Source organism: Crocodylus porosus, unplaced genomic scaffold, assembly GCF_001723895.1.
Source record: "Crocodylus porosus isolate Cpor-Errol unplaced genomic scaffold, CroPor_comp1, whole genome shotgun sequence".
In the NCBI taxonomy this organism is placed as follows: Eukaryota; Metazoa; Chordata; order Crocodylia; family Crocodylidae; genus Crocodylus; species Crocodylus porosus.
Window position 1 is genome coordinate 68,957,060 of NW_017728918.1, and position 21,814 is coordinate 68,978,873.

Consider the following 21,814-nt stretch of genomic DNA (forward strand, 5'->3'; position numbering starts at 1 on the left):
ACTGCCTCCCCACACTGCTGGCCCATGTTCATCTTGGAGTCAGTGATGACCCCCAGATCCTTTTCCACCTCCGTGCTGACAAGAGGGGAGTTCCCTAACTTGTAGGTATGGTGCCGGTTGTTCCTCCCGAGGTGCATCACAGTTTCTCACAATCATCTTGAATTAAGGCATCCACATCCAAACACTTCTAATAAGGTTCAGCCTAGTGAATAACAATAGAAAGGTCTGATTCATTACATATCGAATGACCAAGAGAATGTACTTGAATTATGAATTTAAATAACTTCAAGACCCTTACTTCTAAACTTTTCTTTTCTGTATTATAGCCAGTTTTTTTGGCAGTGGTTCTGCAGCAATAGGTGCATATATTTTAGTTATTGTTCACTCAATGTTAATTCATTTTGTGTAAGTGACCATTCATAAAGAAAGTGACTTGGGTAGCAGTTTTCATTGATGTATCCAAAAGCTGCAGCAAAATAATTAGAAATGTATGTGCTGTTTTAGCATATTAGTAGTTTCACTGATATTTTACTTTATTAGTATTAGTTTTCTCATTCAGTTCTACTTGTTTTGTAACACTGATAACTGTTGTACAATACTCCCTTCATTTACTACTTGGTTTTAAATGTATCTTCTACCAAAACATGCCCTTACAGTTGTATTCCTTATGAAATAGTATTCTAGATTTAACACCGAGTTACTTACAAGTTAGTGATCAAAAGGCCTTTTAGTGTGACCTGTTATTCTGCAACCCTTATTATAGAGCGCCAGTAGCACTGCTTATTAAGGTTGCCCAGTACTTCCCAGTATCAGACTTTGTTGTTAGTTTTTATAACAACCTATGAGCTAAGTAAGAGCAGTGATTAATTGATGTTTTCCCCAGGTGCATTAACAAGGGTTCAGATCCCCAAGGACTGTGAGGTCTGAGATTCCCAGGGTTGTTTGTGTGGAGTCATGTTCATAGCTATCCCCTGAGTTCTCTCAGTCACATGAGTTTTCCCAGCTCAGTAAGTTAATTTCAGTAGAGCCAGTGCACCTTGTATTAAGGGAGAGCTTTACTGACAAGTTTCTCAACAATATTTAAAACAGTGAGAGCAACTTAATCTTGATTTGCAGTAACTGGGGCTCTCTAGTAACAGCTAGTGAAATCTTTTTTCTGTGTTCCCCACCTCCTGTTACTTGCAGTGATTCTGGATTAACACCGATGTCTCTGGATCTAAGTTTGATTCAGAAACATCTCACTACTACCCCTTTCAGTATTGTCCACCTCAGACATTCAGTCTTCAGGAAGGAGACCTCAGAAATCATAACTTTGTCCCTATAAATGATGCTTTTAAAAGTAATACTCATCTTTTCCTGCGTCCCACATACCCTCATGTGAGACCTGTGCCTTGTTTGTTGGAAGGCAGAATATAGAAAAAAAAGGTGTGTGACAGAAATAAAACAAGTCCTCATGGAACCAGAAATTGTGGTGTTCAGCACAAGCTACAGTACTCAGCCAGTAGCTATGGCTGTGAGAGGGCTAACGTGGAACCTCACCCCTACTGCTTCTTGCGGCCAGAAACAAGCAGCAGCCATCTTGGCAACATTAGGCCAGTTTCTGCATACTTCTTTTTTGCAGCACAGAAAAATCAGCTTCCACACTTAAGAGAGACATCCACATTGGAGAGAGGAGAAATAATTAAATACGATAATAATGCCTTTATGAGCTTCAGGGGATGTACTTGAATATTTACAGTATCAACTTTCTGCACTGACCATTGAGAGGGAATGCCCCGTACCCACACCTAGCTACCCTTGGTTGGGGGAAGTTGTCATTGTTTCACTCCCCATTTCTCTGTTATCATTGTTCTGTCTCTCCCCTTTCTCCACCCAGTCTTCTTTCACACTCACCTCCTTTCAGGCTTCCCTCAGTTCTCTCTCTCCACATATTTCTTCCTTTCCCTTCTGTAATGGAGCACCCCACTTTCAATGGGAAGCTCTGTCATGGAAGTCCCCAAGAAGAAGCCTTATTTGGTCTCCCTCTCCCATAGGACCCCCGGAAGCCAGCTCTGGCACCACTTCTCAAGGGGAAAGCCTCTGTCATGGGACCCTGACTTCTCTTTGTCCTTGGTTTCCCCAGTGATATGTAGCACCCCTACCTCAGGGATCTCTTGTACAGTCAACTCCCTGGGGCAGTGAGTATTTTCTTCTTCAAAGAGAGTGGAGCAGAGTACAAGTGTCCCAAATAGCACAGCAAACAGTTCAGTTCAAAACAAACAGTCTTTATTGTGCTGCTGCAGTTCCTCTGTTTTTCCTCAGTAGGACTGCCAACTCTCAGTAAAAAAACAAGCTAAAAATGGCTGTCATTCAAGTCATTTTTAAAAAACCCGTATCTGTCAGTAGAAACAATAAGCAGCCGCAGCTTGATTGAAGTTCTGACAGACGGATCACAGCAGCACCATCTGGTGTCCACGCAGACACACAGCACTCTACAGGGAGCATTCTCTCAGCCGTATGCTGCTACTGCTGCTGATCCCAGGCTGCTTGTAATACAGCTGAGTTTCAGCTGGGCTTCTTTGGGGTCTGTGCCAGGGCAGGGAAGTGGGGCCAGCAAGGTAAGGCTAAGGGGGGGCAGCATGGTGTAAGGTGAATTTGGGTGCATCAGGTGTGGGGGTGAGCAGGAGCCCCTTAGTGAAAGGGTGATGTAGGGCAGCACAGTGCAAAATGATTGCTGCAGTCAAGCAGGATTGCCAACCAAAGAAAATGTTTTTTACTGCAACTTTTTTACTGACAGCCAAACTTTTTTTTCTTTTTTACTGTGGTTAATGTTAAACTCACAAATTTGAGCCCAGCTCTCCTAACTGGGGCCTGGCAGTGGGGCAGCTCCCAGCATAAGATGTACATTTCTATTCTATAAAACATATCAGTAAGAAACTTGGAAAACTTGGAGTTTCTTGGCTTGGCACCGTTGTTCTTCAGACTCTAATCTCCCTGGGACTACTCCTTTCTCTCCAGCTCTGTCCTCTCTTGCACTATGTTTTCTCCCCCCAGTTTTCTTAAAGCCTCACTCTTTCTTCTCAAGCAGTCAGCCACACTTGCAACAAAGCAGTTACAGACTATAGTAGTCAGCATGGGACTGACACCCACTTGAGAGCAGTATTTGCTTCCCACTGTCAGGCCTAGGCTGCCATCTTCCCCTGGAGTGAAAAGGGTATCTAGATGTTCTACTTTCAAAGCTATTTAAAACAGTAGTCAGCAACATTTAAGAACCTGCAGGCCAGAAGAACCTGGCTCCAGTCTGACACAGGCTGGGGGGCTTTCCCTATACCCATGCCAAGGCCAGAGAGCTGGGCATTGTGCCCACACTGTAGCTGTTTCTCCTGTCCCCTCCCCACCCTGTGTGTGGGCTTACTTTCCAGCCATTTGGGGCTGCACCAGGGCTAGGGAGCTGCAAACTGCGTCCATGTTGCCATTTCTTCTTCTTCTTCACCTCCCAGCTACAGCGTGGGCACAGCTGAAGGCTGCCTAGCCTAGCGAAGCTACCCATGGGCTGGAAACTGCATCTGTACTGCAGCCAGGGAGAGAGGGGAGCAGGGAGAAGTGGCAACAGCACAGGTGCAGCTGGAAGCTGCAGGGCCCTGACATAGCTCCTTGCCATTTGACCCTGATGCAAGTGAAGACAAAGAAACTTCCACTTCTCCCTGTTCCCCCCTTGTCCTGGTTGTAGCCCACTGGGAGCTGTGTTGGGACTGCTCAGCTTCTAGCTTCATCTGTGCTGATGCTGGGAGGGCAGGAAGGGGAGCTGAGAGAATCAGTAGCAGTACAAATACATTTTACAACTCCCCAGCCCTGGTGCAGCTCCCTTCCTCCTTCCAGGCTGAAAGCTGAGCCTGCATGCAGCCTGGGAGCAGGGTGGGGGGCTGGGAGAAGCAGTGGCAGTGCAGGTTCAGGCAAAGCTCTCCAGCTACTCAGGCTGTACTCAGTGTCTCCGTGGGCCAGAAGTTGCTGACCCGTGATCTACAGCAACTGTATAAGTCAGTACATACTTGCATGATCACCCCTCCCAAATGTTCCCCACCAGAGCTGCAGTCTACTACTCAGCCACCTGGCTTGTTTTGTCACATCTTCTCATATCCTGTCAAGCTTATTCCTCTCCATACACTCTTAGATTCTCCCCCACATCATGATTTCCTTATTTTCCCAACTGTCCCACATCTTTGTATCTCTCTGTCCCCTTCTGCTTTCCACATCCCTGATGACTCAGGAACCTGGTTACAGCTTAGTTGAAAACTGGGTATTTGGTGTTTATGTTTCAGTAAAGAATGTAGGAACTTGCATCCATGTGGGCAGGGAGTCCAGACTGCCATAGAAAAAAAAACATTGTTGTCACAGTAACTACATCATAATGCATATGCAGTAGGAGGGGCAAAAACAAGGTTACACAGGCAACTTAATTCTCACGTTTCTGAATTTTGGAGTTGTATCTTATGCATAACATTTATTTATAATTGTTCTTGAAAATCCTAGAACACTTAAGCTGCAAGCAAGCCTGCGTTCAGCATTTCAGTGGTGGACTTCTGAAGCCAAAAGAACAACCAAAAAGGACAATATGATAACAGCAGTAGGAGAATAGGAAATGCTGGCAAATGACATGAGTGCAAATCCCTGCTCAGTTATACATGCTGTGGGATTCTTAATATCAGTGCAGTGTAGGCAGGAATGTAGTACTTAAATTTTCATCTGCCTGTAAGACTTGAACGCAGAAAGATGAAAAATTCAAACTTTGTGAATAGGTAGATCCAGGTATGTCTAACTTGATGCTTCAACCCCTATAATTCTTTTATCTGACCTCTCAGCAGGAACTGGGGGAATTGTAATTCTGAAAGAATGGATTCCAAGAAATAATGAAGATAACTGCACAAGCTGATTGACAGATGCGGGGGGATTTTTAAAAAAAGGTGCTTTACTTCAAACTTGGTGCACTTCTGCGCCGAGCCCAGCACAAACCCAGCAGTACGTTAGTTGCACCCAGCTTTCCCAACGTCTGTAGAGATCAGGTGCTTTAGTGGGGCTTTTTTGGCACTTCTCAATAGCTGATTGACTCAGCTTTAGATAAATATGCCAAAAAGCCCTACAGAAGCACCCAGTCTATATAGACACTGTGGAGCCAACTAATGTGCTGCTGTTTCCAGGAAAGCATGGCTTTTTGTTGGTTGTTTGATTTTTTTTTTTTTTTTTTTTTTGGTAACGTCTGCAAGCAGCCAAAGATTTTAAAATGGTCACAAACTGAAAGTGAATAATAATTTATAATGGGTCTTAAAATATTTGGGTGATTACAAATGGTATTCCTTTTTATTTATGAAATATTAACTTTCTGGTATACACATTATATCTGAAAGTGAACAGGTTGATTAAAGTTATTTAGAGTAAAACAACAGCTTCGAAAATGTTCACTAAATTCCTAATTTCTGCCTTTTTCACAGAGAATTAAATTACTGTATGCCGAAAGATGAAACCATCTGGTTAGTTTTCAGTTGTCTCACTTCGTGTTTTTTGTTTTTCTCCCATCCAGATTGCAGAAGTAGATTGCAAAGATGCCCTAGAAATGATCTGCAATCTAGAATCTGATGGAGATGAAAAGAGTGCTCTAATATTATGTGCAGCGTTTTTATCTCGCCAGTTGCAGCAAGGAGAGATGTATTGTGCCTGGTGAGTTGGAAACTCTGTTTTGAACTTTAGTTTTCAATAAAACAACAGCTAGTGTTACCAGGATGTAGCAGATGCATAGTCATTTAACACTCTGTATCCTTCTAAATATATTGGAAGAAGTACCACATGTTCTTGACCATTTTTTAAAAGCCTAATGTAAAATTGATATATACCTTAATGTAAAATGAATGCTTGTGGACTAACCCACAATATTTAAAGGCAAAGGCATCAGTAGATGACAGGAGTTCTTCTGTAATTTTATTTGAAAATAATATTGCTGTATTACTTTGTGGAAATAAAGACGTTAACAACTAAGTGCTCAAATTCTTTGAGATAATTGTTTTGTTTGGAAGAATGCTTTCCACTTACTTCATCTGCTTCCCTCTGCTTATGTTAAAAAAAATAGCAGTAGTGATTTCTTATGAAAACCTTTGAACATGGGTGTTTCTCCCTTGCAGAAACCAAAACCACAGTCCAACTAGCTAGTTTTGCTCTTTAGGACTAGCTTTCACTAGGTATCAAGGAGCAGTTTGCTGGTCTTGGTAGAAAACATCTGGCTTCCTAAAATATGAACTTCAGGCTGATAACATTGACTGCTAGCTGGCTGTGATTCCAGTCCTGCAGGATTTGCTAGTGTCAACTTCTGCGCCATGGAGAGTGAAAGCCAGATGTGTAGCGCTCACCATGAATAGATCTCTTGCTGTAGGCTTGGGACCAGTTTTTCTATGTCATTCCACTTTTTTCTTAATAGCCTCTGACATGCAGAGGATTTAAGATGAGTTGTTCTGGAGGGAAACTTCTTATCCATTCTCCTTGGAGTGGAGTGGTGAGTTAGCTTAGATAGTCTGTTGATATCTGCTTACCAAGACTGTTTTCTCGCTAAAATACCAACAGGTTCAGCTCCTAAAATAAACTTGTTCAAAAGGTAACTAATGCAGAACAGAAAATCTATGTAGCCTTTAGCAAGCTTTAAAAAAAATCTGGGTTCTCCAAAGGATAGAAGCCTGTAAAGTGATCAGTGCAGTACTTTACACAACCTAATAGATAAAGAGCATTTGTGGTGTTTATCAATTATGCAGCATAGTTTGAGGTGGTGTTGGATTTTTTAAATTTATGCTATTCAGAAGGGGGAGAAGTTTAACCTTTCTGCTTTTACTTAAATAAAAGCATAAATATGAACCTCCAGCTTTAGAATGCTAGAATACAAAGTAAGAATAATAAATAGCATGCATGAATTGCTCTTCAGGCTATAATTTTTATAAAGGAAAGTATGGATCAGTTTAGCTTTTTTTCACAGGCAAAAGAATCTGCTTTAAGTCTTGACTTTTTTAAGAACAACAGATATGATCGAATGTAATGCTTCTATTATTGGTAGACAAGGTTCTTTGGGTAGATGTGATATCTTTTATTAGACCAACTAAATAGCTGGAAAAATTGTTCTTTGCAAGCTTTCAGGCACAAACACCCTTCTTCAGGCATAGGGAGAATCTGTTAGTGTTTGTATTATTGGTGGCATTTATATTTTATTCTAATTTTTAAATTTCTGTTTCCAGGGAACTGACTCTCTTCTGGAGTAAACTGCAGCAAAGGGTAGAGCCCTCTGTACAAGTATATCTAGAGAGGTGTCGTCAACTTTCTGTGTTAACTAAAACAGTCTATCACATATTCTTCCTGATTAAAGTAATTAATTCAGAGGTAAGGATGCTCTGGAGGATATATTTTTATTGTCCTCTGAATGGAAATCAGAAAAGGATTTGACAGTTTTTAGTTGTCAGCTGTCAAACACATACAATCCAGTTTTTAGTTGTCAGCTGTTAAAACACATACAATTCAGTAGCCTTGGCTACGTGAATAAGTTGTATCAGTGTAATATTAATCTTTTCAGAAACTGGTAGTTACATTATTGCTCACCTGTTGTGTGAACAGTTAAAATTGTTTAAGAACATTTTATATCTATTTAGATTAAGTTGGTAAAAATTAAAATTTGAATTAATACTAGGGGTGCACCAATAAAGATTTTCTTGGCCACTCCCGATTGCCGATGAATAGCCAACCATATTGACCAATGCTGATCCAATAACTGATATTTGGTAGTAGTGCAAGGTATTTTAAACTACTGACATAAATAAAACTTTTGTTTGTTTTGCATTTATAACACACACGACTCCTCCCTGCTCTGGCCCTCGATGAGGAAGGTGGTGATCACCTTATTCCCATGTATATCCCTCACCTTCTCACCCACAGCTGCTACCTGCAGCCCTGCTCCCTGCATAGCCCATTTTGCCGTCCTGGGTAGATGGGGCAGACCCTCGCATGGACCGGCACTGGGCATGTTTGGTGCCCCAGAGCGGGGAGAAGCTGGTTTTGCAAGGGCGCCTGGTAGAGCAGGATGTCCCTGGCACAGCGCCTTACCCTGCCCACATGCAACCCAACATCTCTGTGGCAGCCCCAGCACTCGGGCCCCTGCTGTGCACCTGATGTGGCCATGGCAGTGGCAGCAGGAGCCGGTAACAATCCCTTTGTTGCTGAGCACGGTAACCACTCCCTGGCCCCTCCTCCCCCTTCCACTGCTCACCACATAGTCTGCCGCAGGCTTGGGCTGGTGGTGGGGCATGGGGACTAGACTGTGCTCACTAGGTTGCTTCAAGCACACAGCTAATTAGCGGCTACAATGACCAAAAAAGCCGAAAGCCTATAACATAATTTCTCCTTTTATCAGTGCCAAGCTGATTAGCCAAGTGATATATCGGTGCACTTCTAATACACTTTTAATAATATCCACTTGACGGGTTGCAAGGTTGCAACTTGAACCAATTCAGTGAAGTCAGTGCAACGTATGTGTAGATGAGCAATGAAGGGAAGCAAATGCTGCCGTTGAGCCATTGGAAGGGCATGCTGAAGCTGTGATACAGCTAACTGCCATATCATTTTCTTCATGTTCTCCAAATAGCTTGAAAAGTTACTTCAATCAAGAGAGGGATGTGACCATCTGATATCCTTGATACTTAAAATGCTAAAGGAGAAATGGGAACTTTCTCTGAACATATAAGCCACCAATTTGTACGTTTTGCTTTGGGGGATTAAGTTATCTTAAGTCTGAAATTCTCTTCTTTTATGATTTAGAACTAATGCTGTATCCTAAATTCAATCTGTATATCTCAGCTGATCTTGTACATAGGGTTGCCCAGTGTTGTAGCTTCAAATGTGGCCATTTCTTGAATTTCTGCAGGGTTGGAGATCCATAAATTCAGTTCAATTTAAGAGGTTTGCCACAGATGGCTGGTCACTTGGTTCCTAATGCTATATTTATTGGGGACTGGTTTACTAAGAAATAGACTGAGCAAGTTGCATGAAGGTTTGTAGTACTGTCAACTAAGTGAAATGACAGTAAATCTGGTATCAAGTTAGTTCATTGCAGATAACTCTAGCACAGTTGGCCACCTTTATTTAGAAAAGGCCCAATACTTCACTGATATGAAGACTGTACTACTGTAATACACAATCCTGAAACAGATGGGTCTGACAAGACAGTATGAGAACACTTGCACTGTATTTCACAGTTCTGTGTAAATTTATAAAGGTGATTTCTTTAGATTCCTTTAGCAGTTAATTCAGAGAATAGTGTTCATTGTTTAATCCATAGTGGCTCACAGTTCTAACAAAGAGAGCTAATAATTAGCTATTTTTAAAGGTTAAAATATGAATAATAAGCACATTATGCTTTGCATTTACACTTTCTTGAAATTCAGGGTTGAGCAATGATATTTATCTTGTATTTTACAAATGGAAGCACAGTTGTAGTAAGATGAATCTTTAAACTTTGTTTCCCTCTTCATAGATTGAAGCGGCTGGACTTGCAACCTGCATTGAACTGTGTGTGAAGGCACTACGTTTGGAATCCAGTGAAAATGCAGATGTCAAGATATCTATTTGCAAGACTATTTCCTGTTTGTTGCCAGATGACTTGGAAGTTAAACGTGCTTGTCAATTGAGTGAATTTCTTCTTGAGCCTACTGTGGATGCATATTATGCTGTTGAAATGCTGTATAATCAGCCTGACCAGAAGTATGATGAAGAGAATCTTCCAATACCAAATTCGTTACGCTGTGAGCTTTTACTTGTACTGAAAACTCAGTGGCCTTTTGATCCAGAATTCTGGGACTGGAAAACCTTAAAACGTCAGTGTCTCGCATTGATGGGAGAGGAGGCATCCATTGTGTCCTCAATAGATGAGTTGAATGATAGTGAAGTATATGAGAAAGTTGAGGACTGCCAAGAGGAGAATAAAGAAACTTCTGTGAATGGATTTCCTGGTTGTTTTGATGAAGCTACTAGCCTCCTTAAAGGTATCAGGGATGAAAAGCAGAAAAAGAGAGAAATCAAAAAACTCAGAGAGAGAGGATTCATATCCGCAAGGTTCAGGAACTGGCAAGCTTACATGCAGTATTGTGTGTTATGCGACAAAGAATTCCTTGGTCACAGAATAGTTAGGCATGCACAAAAACACTATAAAGATGGAATTTACAGTTGCCCCATATGTGCACAGAATTTTAATTCTAAAGAAACCTTTGTTCCTCATGTAACTCTACATGTTAAGAAGTCCAGCAAAGAGAGACTGGCTGCTATGAAACCATTGAGAAGACTGGGAAGACCTCCTAAAATAGCAACCACCAATGAGAATCAGAAGTCTGATGCTATATCCAAGCAGGAACAGCGACCCATTAAAAAGAACAGTCTTTATTCAGCAGACTTCATTGTGTTTAATGATAATGATGGTTCAGACGATGAAAACGATGACAAAGACAAACCGTATGTACCAGAAATAATACCAGTTCAAAAGCCGTTGCCTGTTAATGAGTTCACTTGCCCTGTAACATTATGTAAAAAGGGATTTAAATATTTCAAAAATTTGATTGCCCATGCCAAGGGCCACAAAGATAATGAGGAGGCTAAACGTTTTCTTGAAATGCAGAGCAAAAAAGTGATTTGCCAGTACTGTAGACGACATTTTGTAAGTGTTACTCACCTTAATGATCACTTGCAAATGCACTGTGGCAGCAAACCCTATATCTGCATACAGATGAAATGTAAGGCTGGTTTTAACAGTTATGCTGAACTGTTGACTCATAGAAAAGAGCATCAAGTTTTCAGGGCAAAGTGTATGTTTCCTAAATGTGGCAGAGTGTTTTCAGAAGCATATTTGCTCTATGATCATGAAGCACAACATTATAATACCTATACCTGCAAATTCACAGGCTGTGGGAAAGTTTATCGTTCTCAGAATGAGCTAGAAAGACACATTGAGGATCATAATAAGCAGCCCGAAAAGGTTTTACAAACTGAATGCCAGACTAATCCAACGGATCATACTCAACCTTCAAAAGCTAATAAAAACACTGAAGGGGTCACTGTAAAAGAAGAATCAGCACCTCCTCTAGACAGTAATACAAGTAACTTTACTGAAGGGGAAGGTAAAGTCTGGGATCAAATCAAAGCAGATGCAGTTGGGACTGAGAATGCAGCCAGCTTGTTTATACAAGGTAATTCCCTGCCTGCTGATGGTTTGGAACAACCTGTCACTGGCCCGGCAAAGACAGAAACAACATTTCCTGGCAGTAATATTAAGATACCTGCTCTTAGCCAGAAGATCCGGGATAACTTTGTCAGAAGGGGCAAGTTAGCTGCTGCAGGCAGTAAAATAGATAACAGTAAATCTGTTGTCCAGCAGTTGTGTTCAGCAGCTGAAGATTCTTGTCTTCCAGTTTTCCAGAAAAGAAAGGAGAACGAATGTTTTAGTCAGTCACAGAATATTCAGAATATTTCTGTAAATTTAAACACACTAAAACCAGAAGTTCTTGAATCAAAAAATGTAGACAGACAAGCAAGTGATATTATTAATCCTTTCAGCATGCAGAACCAGGCAGGGTATCACAACAATGTACCTATATCCAAAGTTGAACTTGATGACAGTATTAAGGCTGCAGCTAATCTGTATAATCTGCCTCTGAAGCCACTAGAGAGTATTACATTTGTTTCATCACAGTCCAGCTTAAGCAGTTCTTCTATTTCAACTGTACCACCGGCAGCACCAGTTCAAAAATTTAATTGTCAAGTTGAGGGGTGTACTAGAAGCTACAACTCTTCACAAAGTATTGGCAAACATATGAAGGCAGCACATCCTGATCAATATGCTGCTTTTAAAATGCAACGTAAGAATAAGAAACCACGAAAACCTAGCAATTTACAGAATATGCCAAATGATGGAAAGATTGTATACTTTTTGCCATCACAAGTAGGCAATCCTAACAATGCAGCTTTTACCCCACAAAACAAAACCAGTGTAAATCCCACTTGCTCCAGTCAATTGCAGCATGTTTCAAATACACTTTTCCCAGCCCACTTAGAAAATTTGACTAATCCTATGTTACCTACTGTGGAAAGTGTCATAAATCCAAGTCTGTCTTCTCGTATTAAAAGTGAACCTGAGAATGTTTTATGTTCCCAAATGGAAAATCTATCTAATACAACATTACCTTCACAATTGGAAGATCTAGCAAAAACAGTTATGCCTTTGAATATTGACAGTGGCTCAGATCCTTTCCTTCCTTTGCCTGCAGAAACTGGTTCTCTCTTTCCCTCACCAGCAGATAATGCTACAAATTCAGTCTTCTCACAGCTGGAAAACAATACAAATCATTTTTCATCACAACTTGAAGGAAATGCTAGTTCTGCTTTTCCAAAGGAAGAAACTATTGATGATCAAATCTTTCCTTCTCAAGTGAACAGTGGAAATAACTTCAGTGAAACCACCTCTGAGCAACCAGCTTTAGAAAAAATGAAAAAGGATCGTGGACGGGGTCCTAATGGGAAAGAAAGGAAACCAAAACATAACAAGCGAGCCAAATGGCCAGCCATTATTAGAGATGGCAAATTCATTTGTAGTAGGTGTTTCAGAGTTTTTACTAATCCCAGATCACTTGGTGGTCACTTATCTAAACGGTCCTACTGTAAACCTTTTGAGGAATCAGAAATTTCTGCAGAAGCCCTGCAGACTAATGGACAATCTCTGCTTGCCAGCATGATTCTTTCCTCAAATACGCTAAACATGCAGCAGTCCCAGGAGTCTGCCTTTAACCCAGAAGCTTGTTTTAAGGACCCATCGTTCCTGCAGTTGCTTGCAGCTGAAAATCGCTCAAATGCTTTTTTTCAGATGTTTTCACGGACTAATGTGACTAACTTTAATGCCAGTGGCAATGCGGAAGGTAATGAAATTATTAAACAAGCCTTGGAAACTGCAGGCATTCCAAGTACATTTGATAATACAGAAATGCTTCCACATGTAGTTACAACTAGTGATGTCACTGGTACAACTCAGATGAATACTTCGATTCTCTCCAATTCAACTGTATCGCCTCTTTTGCAGACAGTCTGCAACCCAAGTACCCTGCTAACAGACCAAAACAGGACCCTCAACACCAAAATTTCTTCAATAGATGAATGCAGCAGTTTGCCTGTTTTTGCAACAGATGATTTAATGTTAAAGACTATTGAAAACGGTTTGTGCTCTAGCTCATTTTCTAATTCGATTGCAGCAACACAGAATTTTGCAGGTAATAGTTCACGAGTTTCCGTTATAAGTAGTCCTAAGAATTCAGTACCTAGTAGCTTGAATAAGAAAGGGAGTAGTGCTTCAAAGAGAAAGAAAAAAACAGCTGCTCCATTGCTTACACCCAACACTTCACAGAAATTAGCAGTAAATGATTTAACAGCAATGGGACTTCTAGCCAAAAGCACTGAAGGAAGTGTGCAAATACCAACAGATACTTTTCAGTCAAACATGCCTGCAAACTGTGAGCCCCAAGTATTGGTGGAAAATCTTACACAGAAACTAAATAGTGTTGACAATCAGTTGTTCATGGCCAGTATCAAAGAGACCTTCAAAAGTAATCTTGAGTCTCATGCAGCATTAGCTCCTTTAACAATAAAGACGGAAAATGGTGACTCCCAAATGAATTCTTGTGCTCAAGGAAATTCTGATCTACAGATTTCAGAAGACAGTGTTAATCAAAACTTTGAGAAAACCATGGAAATAATTAAGACTGCCAGGAATTCCCAGATACTTGAGGTAAAAAGTGAAATCCAGGATGCTGTCATTCAGTCACCACAGGACTCGCACATTAATACTGCAGAGCTTTCTCCAGCAAATGCTTCACAAAATACTAAATTGACCAACCAGACCCAGTTTGCAGTGCACACTGCAGATGTCACTGGTGCAGCGAACAACTCTTCTCAGTCAGAATCTTCTCAAAAGGATGATGTTCTGATGTTGGGAATTTTAGAAGGCTTGCAGAAACTGAGATTAGAAAATGATTCGACCACTCAGGAGTCTGACAGGGTATCTCAGGAACCTCCAGCAGATATACTTGTACCAGTGACTCCTGCCCCTGTTGTATCAACTGAGAAGGCATCTGTTGCCCCACCATCTTCAGAGACAAGTCACATTCAGTTCAGTGACAAAGTCCATAAGCCTTTTGTATGCCAGGACCAAGGCTGTAATTATAGTGCTATGACAAAGGATGCATTATTTAAACACTATGGCAAAGTGCATCAGTACACACCAGAAATGATACTGGAAATCAAGAAGCATCAGCTGAAGTATGCCCCGTTTAAATGTGTTGTTACTACATGTCCGAAAACATTTACCAGGAACTCTAATCTCCGAGCACACTGCCAGATTGTTCATCATTTTACAACAGAGGAAATGGTAAAATTAAAAATAAAAAGACCATATGGTAGAAGATCTCAAAATGAAAATATAAATGCAACTCCACGACCTGTTGAAATAAAAAGTCTGCAAAGTCTAATAATAGAAAATAAAAATGAACCTCAGTTAGCTAAAGGAACTGAAGTAAAGGAGGCTGTCACAGAGCCTATGAAAATCCTAGAAAAACTAATTCCTACAAAAAATATTCCTGAAAAACTGGAAAAACCTCCACAGGCGGTTACTATTCCTACAGAGCAACTTAATGCAGCATCTGTTAGTAACATGCAGATACAACCAAAAGTACGCAAAATTAGACGACATAGGAAAGAAAAAGAGGAAAGAAAACGCAGGAAACCCGTTACTAAATCTCTTGAGTTTCCTACCCGATATAGCCCCTATAGGCCATACCGATGTGTCCATCAAGGCTGCTTTGCAGCTTTTACAATACAGCAAAATCTAATTCTTCATTATCAGGCTGTACACAAGTCAGATTTACCTGTTTTCTCTGTGGAGGTTGAAGAAGAAAGTGAGCCAAATAAAGAAGAACGTGATGAAACTGAAACCAAACAGACTGTGAAAGAATTCAGGTGTGAGGTGAGTGACTGCTCTCGAATATTTCAGGAGGTTACAAGTCTGATACAGCATTACATGAAGCTTCATGAGATGTCTCCTGAGGAAATTGGAAGCATGAAATCAGCCCTGGATGTTGGAAAATTTCCTTGTGATCAGTCTCACTGTAAATCTTCTTTTGCAGCATATTTTAATTATATTGTACATCTTGAAACAGATCATGGAATTAAGATACGGCAAAACAAAGTGGAAGAGGATGGTGTATTCAAATGCGATTGTGAGGGCTGTGACCGTATTTATGCAACTAGATCCAACCTGCTAAGGCACATTTTTAACAAACATAATGACAAGCATAAAGATCATCTAATAAGACCCAGGCGTTTAACACCAGGTCAGGAAAATATTTCAAGCAAGGCAAACCAGGAGAAACCATTAAAGGCTAAACATAGAGGACTGAAACACAATAGGTCGGGAAAAGAAGGAAACAGATTGCCAATAAAGACCAAACGAAAGAAAACCAACAACTTGGAAAACAAGAATACAAAAGGCGGGCAAATTCAGGAAAACAAGGCTTATTCACTGAAGCGTGGAAAGAATGTATATTCAATAAAGGCAAGAAATGATGCCTTATCTGAGTGTACAAGCCGATTTGTAACACAATATCCTTGTATGATAAAGGGATGTTCATCAGTTGTTACAAGTGAGAGTAATATAATTAGACATTATAAGTGTCATAAATTATCTAAGGCATTTACTTCACAACATAGAAATCTTCTCATTGTCTCCAAGAAACATTCTGCCACACCAGTAAAGGAGGCATCTGGTGAACAAGAGGAGCCTAATAAAAAAAGTGATGTGAAAGAGTCTGATCCTTGTTTGTCAGAGGTTAGTAATGACTCAAGTACATCTACATTACCACAAGGTGAAATTGGCAAAGGTGAAAAAGATGAAGTGGATGAACTGACAGAATTGTTCATTACTAAATTGATTAATGAGGATTGCATGAGTGTTGAGAATCAAGCAAAGACCTCATCCAGTGTAAATAGTGACTTGCAAGAAACCAGCTCAGAAAAGCAAAAGTCAAATAATTTAAAGAGAGCGAATAAAGAAAAAAATATCTCTCAGAATAAAAGAAGAAAAATTGAGAAACCTGAAGTACTGCCAGTTGAAGTAAGTAGCATGCATAGGGAGGAAGAGACTGCTGTTGCTATTCAAACTGCTGAAGAACAACCTACAACATTTGACTGGAGTTCTTTCAAGCCTATGGGATTTGAAGTTTCATTCCTCAAGTTCCTTGAAGAGTCTGCTGTGAAGCAAAAGAAAAATGCTGACAGAGACTACCATACCAGTGGAACCAAAAAAGGGTCCCATTCATACTCAAGAAAATCCACTGAAAAGACCTTATTGGCAGGTAGTACTGTCACATGGGCGTGTTCTGAAAGTGAAACCTTTGTACAGTTTGCCAATCCATCGCAGCTCCAGTGTAGTGGTAATGTAAAAATAGTTTTAGACAAAACTCTTAAAGACTACACTGCACTTGTGTTGAAGCAACTTCAGGAAATGAAACCTACCGTCAGTTTGAAAAAACTTGAAGGACATTGGGAGAATGATTCAGAGATTACAGCTGCAAAAGAAATGAATGTGGGTAAAGAGGCAGGGGATTCACAGTACTGAAACTTAATAACGTTCTCTAAACATGACCTGTAATACATTTTTATTTTGAATAGGAAGCCATCAAGCATGCTAGTAATTGTGAAGCTTTTTTATTTTGTTGAAGTGATTTAACCTAGCAAAAAACATGACATTCGTCATGTAAATTTCTTATTTGTTTTTATCCCTATGGGACTTGAACAGAATCATTTGCTTCAGTTTTGTAAATAGTTGATCAAAACCTCAACTTTCTATCAAATCGTCCTTTCCATGGAATACATCTTTGTGAATTGTTTGTGATTGGTATCTTCCACCAGGTCACTGCTCATGTATAACAGTACTCTTTATTTGTAGATACATTTTTTGTATATATTTATTATTGTAAATCATTTGCTGCCACCAGCAGTCTGTAAGTCTAAACTATTAAATGACACATTTATATTCGGAATTTTAATTTGTAACTAAGTGATCGAGTTTTTAAAACTGTCCTTTAATCATTTTAAATTAAGAATTTTTTGAACTAAAACAAAATAAGTCTGCCATAGCCAGTTTATTTTGCATAAAGCATTTATTTACAGAAGAGGAGCTGCATAAGATCACATTTCATAGGTTAAACACCTGCTGACACAGTTCTCATTTTTGTAAACTTTAACATCCAGCATCTTTGGATGATACTCATATGTAGTTAAACCACAAATTTAATAGTTTTTCCTATAGCTGCATTTTTCATTGCTTTTAATTGGATACAAAGCATTTATGATTCCATAATAAAATGGAAATGTGAATAAAAATAGTTTGCTACATTGGAGATTTAAAACAACATTTGGTATTAAAGAACCTGTTGTGAATGTGATAGAAAATTAGTAGTGTGGAGCAGTGTATATATTTGAGGTGGTGATTTGTGAAGTAGCCCAGTATTGCCTTAAATAAAATCACATTTCATTTCTTATTTTATACATGTGATCTTATAAAGGTTATTTTTGTTTCTGTAACTTAGATTGGTGTATAGTTTAACTTTTTGTTAAAAAATGCTACTTCGAAAGCAGTTTTTTTGTAAATAGTGGGTTTATAAGCAGATGGTTTATTTTGATAATACCATTTTGGTATCTATCTATAAAAACACGAGTCCTCATGCCGTAGCATTTGAAACTGAATAAACAAAGCACTTTCTGAAAAGGAAGTGAAATTCTAATCTTACAGACAAAATTAAGTGGCTGTATTCAGCGGATGGCGTAGATTCTCTCTGCACTTCCTTTCCTCTTGCTGACTGTATTTGGAAACAGTTTATCTACTCTGTATTTCCCCACTGGAATGAACCTTGGGAGCAGTGCCACTTGCCATAAGTAGGCTCTGAGTGATCACTCTGTATGCTGCTAATTGAAAAGACAGGTATCAGATCTGTGTAGTAACCAAAACAGTGAATACATTAGTGGAAGCTGTCATTATCCAAGAAAATGGAAAGTGGTATTGAAAATTTAAGATCATTCTTTATCTCAAACTGAACAAGCCAGCTGTATTGTGTGGTACCAAAAATATTTTTCCTTGGATTCCCTCAGTCATTGGACATAAACTACCTTCAGTGGTATAAAATGGACTTTATCTTGACAGCTGTTGTCTTGATTTTTCTACAGAATTGCCTCACTTCCATGTAAATCTCTTTGCATTAAATACTACACTTGATTGCTTTAAACTTTTCACCTGTAATCTTTGACAGTTTACTTGAATATTAGTTTAAAGGAAACTTAAATTCAGAGCCACATGAGTTATCTGCTTTGAGAGTGAAGATGTACGAAGCAGGAGAGATTATAGGATTTAAACGTTTGAAGACTCTGTTGTCATCTGATCCTTAATTGAGTACCATCTTTCTCACAATCATGAGCTCTTGAATGAAGTGAGTCTGTTAGCTTTCAGTAAGAACTTTCAACTTCTTTTGAGCCACTGAACTATTGCTGCCTCCAAAATGGCAACGCAAACATGCACGCTAAAAATAAATGTTTAAAACAAAACACATGAGATATTTCAAAGCCAGAAAGAACTGTTGTGATCACTTAGTCTAACCGCCATCATATGGGCCATAGCACTTCCTTGAATGACTTCAGCTTCAAGTACAGTAGTTGTGGTTGTCTAGAGCATATCTCTTGATCATCCAATCTTGAGGAAAGATCTGTAATCTTCCTTGGAGTCTCTGGCACTTCTGAGTGAATGGTTATGAGACGATCAGTGGTACACTGTCAGTAGATCTCAAGTTTTAAAAGAATTTCTGACTTGTGTTGGCGCCTTTTTAATTGTAATGTAAGATGTAACAATTTCTTAAGAGTTTGCATTCACAAGGTATATACTCTATGATTTGCACTTCATTCAGACTAAATGAATATATACCGCTCACAAGTCACTTTTGTTTCTAATTGATATAATTTTTCCATGCCTTAGAGCCTAGATTCTCATGCTTTTCTGTATAATGGAAATAGCATATGAGTATTTGAAGGCAGCATTTTTCCTTATGTACATTTTGGATTGTACACTGGCACATTCTAAAATCCCCTAACTTTTTCCATTGATATAAATATTCAGGAAATTGTTTCTGTTTTGGACCCTAACACTGGCTGACAGGATCTCCAAGAAAATATATTATTATTCCCCATCTTCCATCTGCCCTCACATTAAGGAAAAAAGTCAGGCATATGAGATGTTGTGGGTGCTGTAGGAAAAAAGTCATTAGCTCCTACTTCCTGTTAAATTGATATTGGTTAGCCTGATTATGATGTAATCTACTCCCACACTGTGGTATTTTTTTTCCTTTTAAATAAAACATTTTAATTTTTTAAAAATAGTTGTGATTTGAAACATGGTGGAGTTCAGAGAATATTGAGGTTTCATAAAATTGTGTTTTCTACCCAGAATAGTGACTGAAAAGGGGGCATCTTTTGTATATTCCCTCAGGCCTGCTCTTTTTAGAATTTCAAACCAAAAGTAAAAGACGTTTAAAGTGTGACTGATTTTGGTAGTAATTTTTTTTTAATTCCAAATTGAAATCCTTAAATGGTAGAAAGAGACCTCCTAAGGCCTGGTTACTTCAGTCTTAGCATCAACAAAAAAGTGGGTTGTAGATGATATTGTTAAATGTGTCATTTATCTTTTGGGTGCTCTTTTTCCTTCTGGTCTACTCTCAGGTAAGCGATGTGAAATTAAGCTGGGAGGTATAGTCCAGAAAAGTAAAAAACAAAACAAAACATGGGTTAATGTAAACTGCAACTTGGGTATGAGCTACAATGGAGCCAAAAGGCTGATCTGTTTTGGGTTGGCATGTGTACAAAACAAGGGCATATATCCTTTCTGTACTCTACCAGTGAGTCATTTAGGTGACTAGTGAAAAAGATGAGAAAGTTGCTGTTCCACGTATGGCAAAGAACCATCCAGGTGACTAGCTTAGGCAGCTGCTACCGAGGATCTTACACTCTGCACCAGAAAGAGGAGTCTTTGAGGCGATGGTTGTATAAGGTAAAGGGGATTTGGAAGGGTTAAAAGCTTATGTATGAATACATAGGAAAACAGGTTTTCCACAAAGGTATCATTTTCATCAGCATTGAAAACATTTTTATCAAGGCAAGAAGAGATTTTTAAAAAATGAAAACTTGGAATTTATGTTTTTAAATGTTTGAGATGAGTTTGTTTCAAGTTACATGAATGTGTGTGAAACACTTTTCCATTAGAGAAACCTTGCATCACTTTTATTTGTGCACTTAAAGAGTTTTACTTTTTAAATATATTTTGAAGAGAGATTTTTTAAAGAGAGAGGATTTTTTCCATTCCTCGGTTCTGGATTAATTTTGAGGAAAAAAGAAGCTTCAAGCTTTCTCTTGGGAGCTCAGTTTACAAATCATTATGAGACAAGGTACAACATAAAGAGAATTTCAGACGTGGATCGGAGAAATCCTGAAGAAAGCATTAAAATACAAAAGGTTTAAGGGAGACTGGAACCTACAAAATAGGGCTGTCGTGAGTCATGGTTTAGAATGGAAGGAACCAGTCATCACTGTTCATCCCTCGGCCCAAGGCCCTTTCTGGTGGCGGCCCATGAAGAGTTGGCTTGTGTGTTATCTGTTTCCTATTTTCAGTAACTATATCAAATGCTTTCCTAATACCACCATACAGGAAAGTGGTACAGCTGGATATTGTGTTACAAATCGATGGGGATAGTTATGCAAGGTTAGAGCTGTGATTGGAAATTTTACCTTCAAATATTGTTTTCAATGAAAAATGCTGGTTTTGGTATACTTCAGGCATTTCAGAGAGCATCTCATTTTGATAAAAGTTCCTGCTTTGCTTCAAAACAAACCATTTTAATTTTGGCAGTGTTTTGAAATATTTTATAATTTTTATTATGTTTTGTTTTTTAATTGGAATGGAAACATTTAGAAATGTTGACATTGCCTGTGAACTAAGATTTTATCTGTTGCCCAACTGCACACACAGTCTCTTATATTAAGAGGTAGTTTTCAAAAACCAGCTTGGGCTCTGTTCATAGAATGTTTTGGTTACTGAAAAGCAATGAAAGCATTTAAGTAAAAGCCTATGCTAGCATTATTCTGTATCCTTAGTCTCTCTCAGGTAAGCACTCTCAGGTCTTTTTAATTATCAACAGTAGCTGGCAAATTAAAGCCGATTTAGAAATAAAATTACTTTCCTTTCATTGATGTTAGCCCCTTCTTTTTCTTCTCTTGGAGAAGAATCTATGTAGTCCATAAAATGGAAGGCTATAAAGGTATAACTTGTAGTAACAGCTGTATAGGCTCAGTTTGGTGGCCAAAAACTTGCTTCAGTCAGTGCCTGATGCTTTCTTATGTGATAGCTGTATCAAAGCTTGTTTTTGAAAATAGTTTGGTATATTCCACATGGATAAATGCATAGAAAATTTTGCAGGAATTCTGCAAAAGCATATTTGGCAAGACCAGATAAAATCAATTGCAGCATCCCTGCTTTATCTGTTGTTACCTGCTCTGGTACGGCATTTTATTCAAGATGCAAATCTTTATCTGGCCACGAGCTGGCAGTCTGGCATCTGAGAAAAAGTTCAAATCTGTTGCAACTGTAAACAGCCACAATAGAAATGTATTGTTTCACAATCAGTAAAAAAAAAAA

The 21,814-nt window shown here is 39.1% G+C and overlaps 1 protein-coding gene across 1 annotated transcript in view; it reads left to right on the forward strand.

Annotated features, from left to right (window-relative positions):
• Positions 1-19,068, forward strand: part of ZNF292 (zinc finger protein 292) — an 89,332-nt gene extending 70,264 nt beyond the window's left edge. Inside the window, exons 6-8 of the mRNA XM_019538172.1 lie at positions 5,555-5,691; positions 7,245-7,386; positions 9,530-19,068. Coding sequence (XP_019393717.1) covers positions 5,555-5,691; positions 7,245-7,386; positions 9,530-16,699 — 7,449 coding nt within the window. The 3' untranslated portion in view covers positions 16,700-19,068. The remainder of the gene's footprint in view (positions 1-5,554; positions 5,692-7,244; positions 7,387-9,529) is intronic.
• Positions 19,069-21,814: the final 2,746 nt, after the last annotated feature.